Source organism: Leucoraja erinacea, chromosome 4 (genome assembly GCF_028641065.1).
Source record: "Leucoraja erinacea ecotype New England chromosome 4, Leri_hhj_1, whole genome shotgun sequence".
Taxonomy (NCBI): domain Eukaryota; kingdom Metazoa; phylum Chordata; class Chondrichthyes; order Rajiformes; family Rajidae; genus Leucoraja; species Leucoraja erinaceus.
In genome coordinates, this window is record NC_073380.1 from 39101830 (window position 1) to 39117862 (window position 16033).

General features: G+C 44.1%; 1 protein-coding gene across 3 annotated transcripts in view; it reads right to left on the reverse strand.

Annotated features, from left to right (window-relative positions):
- Positions 1-16033, reverse strand: part of rgs20 (regulator of G protein signaling 20) — a 104288-nt gene that overhangs the window by 33326 nt on the left and 54929 nt on the right. For 2 of the 3 annotated variants that reach the window (XM_055634074.1, XM_055634073.1), the window contains exon 1: positions 12794-14204. In XM_055634074.1, the coding sequence (XP_055490049.1) occupies positions 12794-12993 (200 nt within the window). In that variant the 5' untranslated portion in view covers positions 12994-14204. Of the gene's footprint in view, positions 1-12793; positions 14205-16033 lie in introns of those variants that run through there. The other variant, XM_055634075.1, reaches the window with a different exon arrangement.

Genomic DNA, 16033 nt, shown 5'->3' on the forward strand with positions numbered 1-16033 from the left:
TAGACAATAGACAACTGACAATAGGTGCAGGAGTAGGCCATTCGGCCCTTCAAGCCAGCACTGCCATTCAATATGATCATGGCTGATCATCCCCAATCAGTACCCAGTTCCTGCCTTCTCCCCATAAACAACACATCAAAGGGAAAATGTATATAAGTAGTAGATACATCTTTGTTCCCAGTGACCACTGTATTTGGCACTTAAATAAAGTCTTGAATGTCTTAACCGATCTTTGTGTTGTGTTATAAAGTTTCCTTTAACAGAGTGTCTGAGAGGTCTCTCTTGAACTTCTACAGGTGTAAAGTAGAGAACATATTGACTGATTGCATCATGGCCTGGTTCAGCAACTTGAATGCCCAGGATCGAAGATGACTGCAAAATGTTGTGAACACTGCCCAGTCCATCACGAGTTCTGACCTCCCCACCATCGAAGGGATTCACAGAAGCCGCTGCCTCAAAAAGCCAGACAGCATCATCAGAGACCCACATCTCCCTAGCCACACACTCATCTCACCCCTGCCATCAGGACGAAGGTACAGGAGCTTGAAAACTGTAACATTCAGTTTCAGGAACAGCTTCTTCCCTACAGCCATCAAGCTATTAAGTACTACAACCTCCAATAAGCTCTGAACTGCATAGACTTGGGAGCATTGGTTTTGTCTTTGTGCACAATTAATGTTTGTGTTTTTTATGTGTACATATGTGTGTGTATATATATATATATATATATATATATATATGAGTGTGTGTGTACATGTATATATACACACAATAAACCTTTTTTTCTCGTTTATTATATTGTTTACTATGTTTACATATTCTGTTGTGCTGCTGCAAGTAAGAATGTCATTGTTTTATCTGAGACGTGTGACAATAAAACACTCTTGACTCTTGACATTTTGAGGGGCCTGGCTATCTTCAGTCAGTTCCGCATCTGCGCAGTCAAATTGCCTGATGTCAGTTGTGTTTCCTTTTAAATCGACACAAATGCAACACAAACACAAATGCTTTGCATTTCTACTTGTATTGTGAGTATTTCATAAAAAGGTTGCACCCAAAAGCTCAATTTATGGCGAGGAGGTAGGAATTGTGCAGTGCACAACATTAAGTATTTAGGTATGTGAACGATAAGTGGAAAATATCAGACACACTAACACACACGGAGGTAACTGTTTCAGATTGTAATCCAAATCCTCGTGTCATCCTCGTTTCATGAGTCTTGCGTGCTCTCCTCACCTCAACCTCGCACAAGAATTCTCATGACTTCTGCATCAATTTACTAGCTCTGTTTTGACGACACTGGATATTTCCTCAATTATTACCTAGATCTCTACCTAGTTCTTGCCACCTTGATAACCTTCCAGCTTTCAGAACCTTCTGAAATGTTTCCTTTACAACTGCACCTTCATGTTACAATTTTATTTGCGACATTTCTGCCTTTTCCTTAAGGCTGCTGATAAACTTCCCCTGCATTTCAATGCTCTAAGGTTATCTAAGAATTTGGGAAGCATAATTTAAAATGTTGGGTATGTTGTGACATTCTTAAATAAAACATTATGGAATTTCCTGCCACAGAGGGCAGTGGAGGCCAAGTCACTGGATGGATTTAAGAGAGAGTTAGATAGAGCTCTAGGGGCTAGTGGAGTCAAAGGATATGGGGAGAAGGCAGGCACGGATTATTGATAGGGGACGATCAGCCATGATCACAATGAATGGTGGTGCTGGCTCGAAGGGCCGAATGGCCTCCTCCTGCACCTATTTTCTATGTTTCTATGTTTTTAACATGACTCTTTTGCCGCTTGAAACTGACGCACTCCGTACTCAAAGGAAAATTGCTTTCTTTGGCTCTTGATATTTCAGTCGACTTTTGGTCTCACAGACAACATCAGCAATTTGTCTAGAACTTATTAATCCCTAATGTGTTAAACCATTTTTATGTACTTGTAAAACTACATAGTTACAGAGATAGGTTGAATAAGTTAGGTCTTTATTCTCTGGAGCGCAGAAGGTTAAGGGGGGACCTGATAGAGGTCTTTAAAATGATGAGAGGGATAGACAGAGTTGATGTGGACAAGCTTTTCCCTTTGAGAATAGGGAAGATTCAAACAAGAGGACATGACTTCAGAATTAAGGGACAGACGTTTAGAGGTAATATGAGGGGGACCTTATTTACGCAGGGAGTGGTAGCGGTGTCGAATGAGCTCCCAGTGGAAGTGGGGAGGCAGGTTCATTGGTATCATTTTATTGGATAGCAGAGAAGTGGTGGAGGGGTGTGAGTGCAGGCAGGTGGGACTAAGGGGAAAAAAAAATTTGTTCGGCTGGACTTGTAGGGCCGAGATGGCCTGTTTCCGTGGCAGGGTGACTTGGATAGGCTGGGTGAGTGGGCAAAGGCAGATGGTATTGGATAAATTGAGGTATCATTTTTGGCAAAAACAGGAAAAATATTATCTAAATGGATAGGCATATGGATGAGAAGGGGATGCATGGAGGGTTATGGTATGAGTGCAGGCAGGTGGGACTAAGGGGAAAAAAAAAATTGTTCGGCATGGACTTGTAGGGCCGAGATGGCCTGTTTCCGTGCTGTAATTGTTATATGGTTATATGGTTATATATAGAGAACACGTGTTTGTTTTTGCTGTCCTGACGAAGAACTAACAGGATATTCATAAAACAGGCTCACACTTGTAATATTAAATGTGTAGGTGATGTAACATCCTTCAGGGATGAGTATTCTATAATCTTCTTCTCCCTTGGTCACAGTTTAAAATCACATTTTTGGATGTTAAATGATTGTTGAGTGCTTGTACCTATTTGCATCCAGTTCTTATATTTTAAATCAATGGAAGTTAAATCTTTACAGCTAATATCTGCAACAGAAAGGTGTGGTGATTTAAGGGAGGAACATTTCAGGAATACCTGGTCGACAGGGAAAAATAAAGTATGAAAAGTGGTCACTTATGAGGTGAAACTAAAACATATTGTGGAATGAACAAAGGATACTTATTGAACTGAGAATGGTGCAGGTAGTGCAGAAAATGTCTGGTACGATGATTTTGCCAAACATTCAAAACTAAGTGACATGCCGTGCAATAGTACAATGAAATGAGAGTGAAGTAACACTTTTGAGCATTTAAGAGTAGAAGGGTGTTACTTCCATAGGTGGTTGTTCATTATTGGGGTCATGGTCAAGGGCAAGGAGTAGGTGTGCATATCACCCATCCAGGAGTCCCATATTTTCCTTTAACCCCACCTTTCTCCTCTCCCCTGACCCCTTTATCCCTTCTCCCTACCTGGCTTTTAATTTCAGTCTTCCTTTTCTTTCCTTATCTGGCACCCTATTGTCTCCTTTTAGCTTTTAGGCTTTGTCACTTACTCCACCTAACAGCCTCCCCGTCCTCCCACCACCTCATCTGAATCTTCCCATAAAGGGCCTGTCCCACCAGCATGCGATTGCATCTAGCGCGACCAAACGTTGTCGCTTGAGGCGTACGACCCCGTGGGGCCGGTCCCACTTCGATCGCTGGAGGTGTATGGAGTTGTGAGGGGCTGATCCCAACATCGCGCGGGGCTCCAAAAATCTTGCACTGTCCGAAAATACCACGCGACAACGGCCTGTCAGCCCGCAGCTGTATTGTACGCCTCGACGGGCGTACGCAGCGCCTTGACGTCGTACGCAGCATCTTGACGCCGTATGCAGCGTCTTGACGGCATACGCCTAGCGGTGGCGTTGCTCGATGACGTCACCACCCGGCGTGCCGTTGCGCGATGACGTCATCGCCCGACGCCGTGCGACGTCCAAATTCAATCAGCCCACCTCCTGCCCAGCTGATTGGTGAGTTTGACGTAAATTACGTCACGTGCGAACTTTGCGCGTACTTGCCGTGTACTTTGCGCGTACTTACCACGAACTTAGCGCGAACTCTGCTTCTGTTTGATCACGCTAGACGCATGCAATCGCATGCTGGTGGGACAGGCCCTTTACTTGCCAGGCTTTGCCCCAAACCCATCTCTCTTTTCATGCTTTCTTCCCCCTACTCCATCAATCTGAAGAAGGGGCTTGACTTTAAACTTCACCTGTCATTCTCATCGCAGATGCTGCCTGACGTACTGTGTTCCTCCGACATTTTGTTTTTTTGCTCAGGGTTCAATGGAAATCAGGTAGGAGGTTGGCAAAACACACAGTGCTTGACTTACACTGGAGCAAACGAGGGAGGAGGGTGTCGTAACAAATGGAAATATATATTTGGTTTACCTGATACTTTATCATATTTATGTGGATGTATTATTTATTATGTGTTAACTTTTTAAAATCCTTAAAAGCACCCAATCGGCAAAATGTATACCAAAATCACTTTATCCCGATATAGTTTTAGCACATATTAATATATCAATATATTTTTAGAATAAATAATGCGGTGAATAACAGAAATATAATGACTGATGTACTTATTATGTTATTTTATTCATGTGTACTAGTTTAAAGCTAATAAGCTGTGCAAAATAATGTTCAATTAGTATTGCAGTACTTTTCTTTGGTATTGCATTTAGAAATTGAAATTTAAGGGTATTACAGTATACTCAGTAACATTCATCCTGAATGATGCTAACCTTAGGCATACTATGGTGGTTTGCTTCCAAAATATAGTGAACGGGCTGAAAAGGAAAAACTGGAGAGAAAAGCAGAACATTTGTTCCCAATTTACAAGCACAGATTGGTTGTTGGTTGAAATGTTAAGATATCATATTTGGAAAGTAAAATTGCAGATGGTACCCAGTCACTGAGTGAAATGCCATGCCTGGGCCCAACAGAATTTGCTTGTGTATCTATTACTTCTTTGGAAGTTATTAGATACCTCTTCGGAAATACAAACCACATCTATTGACGATTCTTGCTATCTTACAAATTTTATATCATGAAAATAAATGTAGGCCGAGTTCAATGAGAGGCAGACGAAAACAGGATATGGAACTAGTAAACAGCAGGGTTTCCTGTTGCAAGGCTTATGGAGATTCATGGAAAGCTGACAGAACACTGTTATTAAAAAAGCAGAGATCATTCCGCACAGCACCGTAATCAGTGGAAAGCAGCAGGTGATTGTGGTGGTGTTATGAAGCATTAGAGTGTCTTCCTGCTTTGCAAGAGAGATGAGATAAGCTGAATAAAATTACAGCAGATGGGTGTTATTTTGTCACGCTCAATTGCATAGCAGTACCTACAATATGAAAATGGCACAACTAGTCCATATTATTTACCGGGCGGCATGGTGACGTTGTGGTAGAGCTACTGCCTTACATTGCCAGAGACTCGGGTTCGATCCTGAGTATGGGTGCCTGTCTGTACAGAGTTTGTACATTCTCCGCTTGACCTGTGTGGGTTTTCTCCAAGATCTTCGGATTCCTCCCACACTCAAAAGACATACAGGTTTGTTGGTTAATTGGCTTGATATAAATGTAAAATATTGTCCCCAATGTGTTTAAGGTAGTGTCAATGTGCAGGGATCGCTGTTCAGTGCAGACTCAGTGCACCGAAGGGCATGTTTCCACGTTGTATCTCTAAACTAAACTAAACTAAACCTTCCACGTGAGCTCTGGACCTAAGCACATGTGCTCTTTTCTTCTTTCCACTAATTATCAATTTTTTGGTCAACTCAAAAGGCTTCCACTGAAATGTATGTACTGGGCCTGAAGTTGCAGTTTGAACCTGACTCAGTTGAGTTTGAGTTTAGTTTATTGGCACATGTACTGAGGTACAGTGAAAAGCTTTTGTTGCGTGCTAACCAGTTAGTGGAAAGACAATACATGATTACAATCAAACCATCTACACTGAACAGACACATGATAAAGGGAATAAGTTGAATAATGTTTAGTGCAAGATAAAGCAAGTAAAGCCCGATCAAAGATAGGCCGATGAAGGCAGATGCATCCTCAGGGCCTGATGGTCTGCATCCCAGAGTACTCAAGGAGGTGGCCCTAGAAATCGTGGAATGCATTGGTGATCATTTTCCAAAGTTCTCTCAACTTCCTGTGGACAGGAGGGTAGCCAATGTAACCCCACTTCTTAAGAGAAGGAGAGAGAAAAAGGGGAATTATGGACCAATTAGCCTTACATCAGTAGTAGGGAAGATGCTCGAGTTGATTATTAAAAATGTAATAGCCGGGCAATTGTAAAGCAGTGACAGGATCGGTCAAAGTCGGCATGGATTTATGAAGGGTAAATCATGCTTGACTAATCTTATGGAATTTTTTGAGGATGTAACAAGTAGAATGGAGCCAGTGTATTTAGACTTTCAAAAGACCTTTGACAAGGTCCCACATAAGAAATTGGTGTGCAAAATTAAAGCACATGATATTGGGGATTAGGTATTGACATGGATAGAGAACTGGTTGGCAGACAAGAAGCAAAGAGTAGGAATTAACGGGTCCTTTTCAGAATGGCAGGCAGTGACTAGTGGGGTGCCGCAAAGCTCGGTGCCCAGTTATTTACAATATATATTACCGATTTAGACGAGGGAATTAAATGTGACATCTCTGTAGATTAGTGTCACTCATACTATTGCTCCGCCCACAGGCTTATTAGAGAGTGATCATTTCCAACAATCTCCAAGTTTGCGGATGACAGACACAAGGCTGGGTGGCAGTGTGAGCTGCGATGAGGATGCTCTGTGGCTGCAGGGTGACTTGGATAGGTTGAGTGAGTGGGCAGATGCACGGCAGATGCACGGCAGATGCAGTATAATATGGATGTTATCCACCATGGCGGCAAGAGCAGGAAGGCAGATTATTATCTGAATGGTGTCAAAGTAGGAAAAGGGGATGTGCAACGAGACCTGGGTGTGCATGTACATCTGTCACTGAAAATAAGCATGCAGGTACAGCAGGCAGTGAAGAATGCTAATGGCATGTTGGCCATTGCGAGAAGATTTTAGTTTAGGAGCAAGGAGGTCCTACTGCAGTTGTACAGGGCACTGGTGAGACCGCACCTGAAGTATTGTGTGCAATTTTGTTCTCCTAGTTTGAGGAAGGACATTATTGCTATTGAGGCAGAGCAGCGTAGGCTCACCAGGTTAAATCCAGTGATGGTGGGACTGACATATGATGAAAGAATGGGTCAACTGTGCTTGTATTCACTGGAATTTAGAAGGATGAGAGGGTATCTTATAAAAACATATACATTTCTTAAAGGATTGGACAGGCTAGATGCAGGATAAATGTTCCCGATGTTGGGGGAATCCAAAACCAGCGGGTCACAGTTTAAGAATACGGGGTAGGTCTGGGATGAGGAAAAATGACTTCACCAAACGAGTTGTGAATGTGTGGAATTCTCTGCCACAGAAGGCAGTGGAGGCCAATTCACTGGATATTTTCAAGAGAGTTAGATTTAGCTCTTTGGGCTAAAGGAATCAAGGGATAGGGGAAAAAGCAGGAACAGGGTACTGGTTAGATGATCAGCCATGATCATTTTGAATGGCGGCGTTGACTCAAAGGACCAAATGGCCTACTCCTGCCCCTATTTTTCTATGTTTCTAGGCCGAGGGTCTCCAATGAAGTATATAGTAGTTCGGGACCGCTCTCCAGTTGTAGGTAGCACGGTTCAGTTGCCCGATCACAGCTGGGAAGAAACTGTCCCTGAATTTGGAGGTGAGCATTTTCATTCTTCTATCCCTTTTGCCCAATGGGAGAGGGGAGAAGAGGGAATGGCCAGGGTACAACTCATCTTTGAATTCTTTACATTGTTTAAATCAGGTGTGGGGAACCTGCGGCCCCGCATGTGGTTTCCAGGCCATTAAGTGCGGCCTTTTGAATGAATCCAAATTTTATAGAACAAATCATTTTATTTTTATTAATATGTTTTTGTTCGTCTTTTATTATTTTTATTTTAATCTTAAAATAAACGTTTTTAAAATACCAAAGTGTAAAAGAAGATTCAAAGAAATAATCCTCCCCGACTGACGGCCACAATTAAAACATTAGTAAGTCATGAGGGTTATTTTAACAAAATAATGTACATTTTGAAGTATATCTAATTGAAGTATCTTGGATGCGCCCTTATTAGATTACGGCTAACTTAATGCGGCATTCCAACATGAAAAGGTTCCCCAACGCTGGTTTAAATGAATCTGAGACTCATAAGCAGTTTCTTGTGAAACAGTTTCTGAAGAGGTTTTGCCCACAAGAACACTGGGACAGGGGAAAAAGCACTTTGTGAAGTAGATATTTCATAGTTTTGTATCTTAATTTATATCTGCGACCTTTCTATGGACTACATTCCTGACAAGTTGTGTTATTGCAGGTGCAGAATGGCATTCTGCATATATAGAAATATAAATAATATATCTATTACTTCTTTTGACCCATATGAAACATATTTTAATTACGCACATAAAATGCCAATTTATTTTCATTTGCCAGGAGTGCTCTTTATTAAATTTTTCAGAAAATTAATTTACATAGCTGATACACAATTTAATTACATGGTGCTTGTGGGGAAACGGCAATGACAGAAGTAAGGAGGTAACAGTGAAAATAATGAGACTTAAGCTGGAGAATCCTTCAGGACCTGAAACTTTATGATCCCAAACTGTCGAAGAAATTGCAAGTACATTTATTTGCCAAAAACCATGAAAATTCAGGCATATTGCCTTTGGGTTGAAAATTGCAAATATTGCAAGGATGTTGGAAGAGAATCGCGTATACAATGATTGGTTGGTTTCATATCCATCATGGGGGTAGTTTCAATTGAATTTGACTAAAACAATGTGATCAAATGTATCCATGGATCAGAAAAGCTAGTCAAAGCTAATTCAATTTTGCCTTAAATCACAAGGACTGCATATAAATGTGCGCCCATGAATGTAGCTGCCAATAAAGAAGGGCTGGGAGCACAGTGGAAGTATCCTTGTGAAACAATCAATAATTGAGCAGTTGCACAACAGGGAAGACCCCTTCTCTGATGGGAAGAGTATGGTAATTGATGTTCAATAAAGAGCTGAGTTGCAGCCTAGCCTTTTCACCACATTTGAATGACCAGATAAGAATACATTTGGGCTGCTGAGTATAGTAGAGGTATCTTTAATTAAGGAAATATATTAATGTATTGGACGTAGTTCAGAGAATGTTTTCAAGACTAATACCTGAATGCAGGTTATCTTAAAGAGAAATGTTGAATAGTCAAGGCTTGTATCTAGTGAAGTTTACAGGCATGAGAGGGGATAAATCATATATGATCCTGAGAATGGATGTGGAAATTATGTTCCCACTAATTAGAGAATTTAGAATTAGTCGGTCACAGTTTAAAAATTAGGGTCACTCATTAATGTAGATATGAGGTACGGGTGCACAACCATTTATCTAAAGTTCCAAATAACGAAAAGGTCCGAATAGCGACATTTTTTCAGTCCTTGAAGAAAGGTCCTTGAAGACGTTCACCGAGGGCAGCCCGCAGAGGTGACAGCGGAACCTCCGGTCGGTCCTCGAAGAAAGGGGAACTAAATCCCCATTCATAAAAGAGAGGGTGAGGGTATATTGCGCGGGAGGGTTAATAATTGACAATCTGCTGCTGCCTGCCCGCTGAGTTAAAAAGTTCCCACGGTAGACACGATACACAGTGTATCGTGAGTCTTGCGTGGGAACTTTTTAACTCAGCGGGCAGGCAGCAGCAAATTGTCGCTCCCTTCAGTTTCACCCCACCTACACCCCTCTGCTTCCCGGCCATGTGTGTGATCCCTCCCCTCTCCAGCTCCCCGCCCATTGCACCGGCGCGGGGGTTTTGCACTGTCTTCACGTCGGTTGAGCCAGTGCCAGTCACCGGAGATGTCAGGACCAACGGGACGCCGGCCCCCAGGCCCACTGCAAGCACGGAGATCCCAGAGACCCACAGCCAGCAGCAGCCCAGCCCCGTTCCAACTCCAGAGGAACACGCTCCCCGTAGGGACAGAAGCTGATGGTGTGCAAGGTACGTCTTGGCCTTGAGGTTGCGGATGAGGGGGGGCAGCTCGGGCTGTGACGTCTCCGGCCACCCCCCTGTACAAGAGCTGAGACTGGTAACTGTGGGGTTGTTTGCAGTTGCAGAGGGAGGGGGCAAGGGTGGTACAGTTCCCAGTCTCAGCTCCATTCCAGGGGGGTAACCGGAGACGTCAGGACCAACGGGACACCGACTGCAAGCACGGAGATCCCAGAGACTCACAGCCAGCAGCAACTCTAGCCCAGCCCCGCTCCAACTCCAGAGGAACCCGGGTTGCGGATGAGGGGGCGCAGCTCGGGCTGTGGGCGAACTGCCACTTGTCGCTGTAGCGGCGCATCGGGGAGCGGGTTCCTGTTGGTCCTGACGTCTCCGGCCATCCCCCTGGACAGGAGCTGAGAGACGTCAGGACCACCAGAAGCCGCTCCCCGATGGGCTGCTACAGCGACAAGTGGCAGTTCGCCCACAGCCTGAGCAGCGCCCCCTCATCGGGACACCGACCCCCAGGCCCACTGCAAGCACGGAGATCCCAGAGACTCACAGCCAGCAACAACTCTAGCCCAGCCCCGCTCCAACTCCAGAGGAACCCGGGTTGCGGATGAGGGGGCGCAGCTCGGGCTGTGGGCGAACTGCCACTTGTCGCCGTAGCGGCGCATCGGGCAGCGGATTCCTCTGGAGTTGGAGGGACAGGGAGACACAGCGACTTTTGAGAATGGTGGGCAATCACTTCCAAAGTTCTGCCCACACAGTCAGTACCAGTCAGTACACCTCTCCTACACTTGTCTCCCGCACTAAGATCATCTCGCAGAGAATGATCCCAGCCTAACCCTCCCTATTCTCTCCTATTCTGCAAGAAAAAACTACATTGAAGACTCAAACTCGCGATCGAGTAACTGCCGGGATCGAGGAGCAAACTCGCGACCTTGCGGATATGAGCCGAGCACTCTACCACTGCGCCAGCCGTTAAAATCTATGCTAAAAATCTTCCATTCCGAAAGCCGAAAAATTCTGAATTACGAAAAGTGTCTGGTCCCAAGGCTTTCGGATAAAAGGTTGTGCACCTGTACAATGTTTGTCTCAGATGGTCATGTCTTTGGAACTTGCTTCCTCATTGACAGAGGAAAATATTTTTTGAACATTTTGGTAACAGAAATATTCAGATGCTTGATAAGCAAATTGCTGAAAAGATTCCGTGGATAAATGGGAATACAGCGCGGAGGTTACAATCAGATCAGCCAGGATCATGTTAAATGGCAGAACAGGTTTGATGGTCCAAGTAGGCTCCTCCTGTATCTAGACCATCGGTCTCCTCCCGTCTCCTCCTGCATCTAGTATCTAGTCTCTTCCTGTATCTTGCCGCGGTAGTCTGGCGCGCTGACCACTACCGGGATGAGACCAGACGACAACTCTCAGACACATCCTCCTAGTTATCCTTGGACCATGGCCCCCACAGACGAGCACCAGGCCTTAATCTCAAGCACCATTACTGATTTCATCACTTCTGGCTCTCTGCCCTCTAAAGTCTTCAACCTTATCGTTCCCCAGCCCCGCAAGGCCCGATTTTATCTTCTCCCCAAAATCTACAAACAAAACTGTCCTGGCAGACCCATTGTTTCTGCATGTTCATGTCCCACCAAATTAATTTCCATATAACTCGACTCCATCCTATCCCTCCTGGTCCAATCCCTCCCATACCTATGTCCAAGATACCTCACACGCTCTTCGTCTCCTCAGTGACTTTCGTTTTCTAGGCCCATCTTTACTATGGATTTCCAGTCACTCTACGCTTCCACCCCCCACCAGGAGGTCTTAAAGGCCTCCGTTTCTTCCTCGACCGCAGAACCAGCCAATTTTTGTTTACCAATACTCTCCTCCGCCTAGCAGAGCTGGTCCTTACCCTTAACAACTTCTCCTTCGACTCCTCCCACTTCCTCCAAATCCGAGGTATAGCTATGGCATTCGCATGGGCCCCAGATATGCCTGCCCCTTTGTAGAGTACATCGAACAATCCCTGTTCCAGGCGTACACTGGCCCTATCCCCGAACTCTACCTCCGCTACATTGACAACTGCATTGGTGTTACCTCCTACACCCATGGAGAGCTCACTGACTTCATCAACTTCACAATAATGCTTTGATTAACTTGGTCATAAGGAACCCTGTCGCCAATGCAGTGAAAAGAAGGTTGTGGCATATCTAATCTTTGGGTGGAATAGGAAAAGGCGAGTTCAAAAAATTATATTTCTAGTTTTTAAAACCAGTGAATATGACACCTATTGAACATTATGTTGTGAACAATTTTGCGGCATGGTGGTGCAGCATGGTGGTGCAGTGCTAGAGTTGTTGCCTTAGTGATAGAGACCCGGGTTTGATCCTGACTACCAGTGCCATCTGTACGGAGTTTCTAAGTTCTCCCCATGACCTGCGTGCGGTTTGTGCTGGTGCTTCAATTTCCTCCCACACTCCAAAGACTTTCTGGTTTGTATTATGGTTGTATTAATTGGCTTTGGTAAAATTGTAATTTATCCCTAGTGTGTAGGATAGTGTGAGTGTGCGGGGATTGCTGGTCGGAAGGGCCTGTTTCCATGTAGCATCTCTAAACTAAACTCAAATGTAGCCTGCGGTGGTTCCCACAGGACTGTGCTGAATTCTATTCTGCTATTTTTACCGCTCAGACTAGCAAAATGCACTGTGATTAAAGGATTGATTAATCCTGTTTTGTTTAAGCACTGATATCATGGGAGCTGCCTGTAGTCATGGGAGTACAGATCAGGACAGCGTTATTTACCTTCCAGTCACTCTACAGAGCTGGGAGAAAATAGACAGGGAGACGTACCATGAGCAACTGCAGCAGCAGCACCAGCAGAAACAGCATGCATTGGAGCCCCGGTTCCCAGCGCCCTGCTGCGGTTGTGTCGAGCCCGGCATTTCCTGCTGCACCGATGTCTGCCGCTTACGCATCTCCATCCGCTCCGATCCCATGGGCTGTGGAGAAAGCAGAACGTGACCAGAGGAGGCTGTAGAGAAGCAGTACATCAATAAAAGGATGTTCCTTTAAGAATTCCTTTAAGAAGGAGATGAGGAGGGATTTCTTTAGGTAGACAAAAAAAACCTGGAGTAACCCAAAACGTCGCCCATTCCTTCTCTCCAGAGATGCTGCTTCACCCGCTGAGTTACACCAGCTTTTTGTGTCTACCTTTGATTTAAACCAGTATTTGCAGTTCTTCCTTTACAAGGAATTTCTTTATTCAGAGGGTGGTGAATATCTGTAATTCATTGCCACAGAAGGCTGTGGAGGCTAATTCAATTAATATTTGCAAGGCAGAGATAGATAAATTATTGATTAGAAGTCAGGAAAATGGGGTTGAGAAGGAAAGGTAGATCTGCCATGATTGAATGGCAGAGTGGACCTAATGGGCCGAATGGCTTAATTCTGCTCCTTTCACTTACGAACTTATGAAATGAAAACAATCCACTGTTAATTTAATTTAGTTTAGAGATACATCTTGGGAATACCAAATTCACGCTGACCATCAATTGCCCATTCACACTAGTTCTACGTTATCCCACTTACGCATCCACTCCCTGTGGTCAACAATAAAGACATTTTGTGGTCAGCAATAAAGAAATTACACTTATCACTCATCTTTGGAAAAGATGACCATAAACATTGAGGAGTCTTTCACGTACAGAAAGCCTCCCCGTCCTTTGTTTGAACAAGGTACCATCTTTAGAGACACAGCACGGAAACAAACCTTTCAGCTCATCGAGTCTGCACCGACCAGCAATCCCTGCACAATAACACTATCCCGCACACACTGGGGACAATTTACATTTATACCAAGCCAAATTATACAAAATTGTATGTATTTGGATTGTGGGAGGAAACCGAAGATCTTGGAGAAAACCCACACAGGTCACGGGGAGAACGTACAAACTCTGAACAGACAAGCACCCATAGTCAGGATCAAACCCGGGGATCTAGCGCTGTAAGGCAGTAGCTCTATTGTTTCACCACCATGCCACCCAAATAGGCTGTGGGCCGAGCATCAAGAATGTGTCTAGAATTTGACTTTCATGACCCATCTCTGTGATCTACTTGAAATTTGGTACAGATTTAGATAAAATAAAATTGAGAAGGAAGTCACAACTTGTCAGTTCCAAAAGTTGCACTTTAATTAATTGAGCTAATTAGAAAATGAGACCGAAAAAGCAAGCGCTATCTTGTGTTCAACGCTCATATTACTCCATGGGGAGCCTAATTCCGTGCTGCTGTCTATTTAAACCATATGAGAGATATTATATAGTATATTATATATATATATATATACATACATATATATGTATATATGTATATTATATGTATATTATATGTATATGTATATTATATATATATATATAATATACTATTTATATAATATATAAATTTATATTGTAATAAATATATCACGATATTATATGTGTGTGTGTGTGTGTGTGTGTGTGTGTGTGTGTGTGTGTGTGTGTGTGTGTGTGTGTGTGTGTGTGTGTGTGTGTGTGTGTGTGTGTGTGTGACTTTTGAATATGGCTGGAGTTATATATCTATATAACTAAAAGTCTCATCTTGACCACTACCTGTCTGCACTGTATATTTATTTTCTACACTATATCGCTATGATTTTGGGCCATCTTACTCACAGTCCACCTCTGATGAGGCAGCCCCGAGGATTTTTCCGATTGATGAAAAATAAAAAAGTTATGAGCGTTTAAAAAATCTTGAGGTCAGCATATTGGTCCTCTTGTCTGTCAATCACCATGATGAAGGTAACGCCCATTCTGGGGGGGGGGGGGGGGGGGGGGGGGCAGGACTATAAAACCCTGGAGGTCTGGACGCGAGTCAGTCACTCTGGAAGATCGCAAGGGAGAGGCCACAACTGTGATCCTAAGCTGTGAATCAACTGAACTGTGAGTCTGCAATGTGCTTGCAATATATTGATTTGTTAGCCCTTAATGAAAATGAAATGAGTTGTTTGGCCTGCCCTGTGCTTGAAATTGCAATGCAAATGAAATGAAAATTCAATGAGTTGTTTGTCCTGCCCTGTGCTGGAAACTGCAATGGAAATGGAAATGAAATGAAAATGCAATGAGCTCTTTGGCCTGCCCTGTGCTTGAAATTGGAAATGAAATGAAATTAGTCATTTGGCCTGCCCGAAACTACTAATTTCAGCCCACAAGGCCCTATTAGCCGAGAAACCAGTCCGTTTTGCCCAGGAGGACTATTTGAGTCCAAAAGGCCTGTGCCAGGCCAGGAAAAGTCCAGAAAAAGTGTGTTTCACTGAGATTTCACTCAGATTTTTTTTAAAGATCCCCTTTAGCCCATCAGAACTGTATTAGTCCGGGAGGAGTCCCTTTGGCCCATCAGTAAATATTCCCCCTGCAAGTATTAAACCTCACCCCAGTATTTTTCTCCCTCCTTTCATTGGCTCCCTGTGAGATCCAGGCCAGGATAGACTTTTCTCCTTCATTGCCGTGATCTGCAGAAAAAGATGAAAAATGTCTAAAATTGATTCTCCATCCTCCCCCCTTCTCTCTCACAGTCTCTCACCTGGTTTGGGCAGAATTTCTGGCAGTTTCTGAGCTGCCAGCCCACCAGGCCTGAGTGACTGAGCTGCCAGCCCACCAGGCCTGAGTGACTGAGCTGCCAGCCCACCAGGCCTGAGTGGCTGAGCTGCCAGCCCACCAGGCTTGAGTGACTGAGCTGCCAGCCCACCAGGCCCGAGTGGCTGAGCTGCCAGCCCAAGAATCCATTCGGCCCTCAATGTCCATACTAGCCCTCTGGAAACCAGTCCTTTCAGCCCACAACACCCATACTAGCGCTCCGGAAAGCCCTCCCACTGACCACCAATATTTAGGTATGTTGCAAAGCCTACGTGAAGCGTCGTTGAAAATCTGCCCCAGCCCGTGTGTGTGATTTTGGCGCTGTTTTGAGGGGGCGGGTTTAAAACGCGATTTTCTCTAGGCTGTTGCAATCGAAAATGTTCAGCCTAGTAAATCATTAACGAAAAATCGCTGAAAGACCCCGTCGCAAAAGGTAATA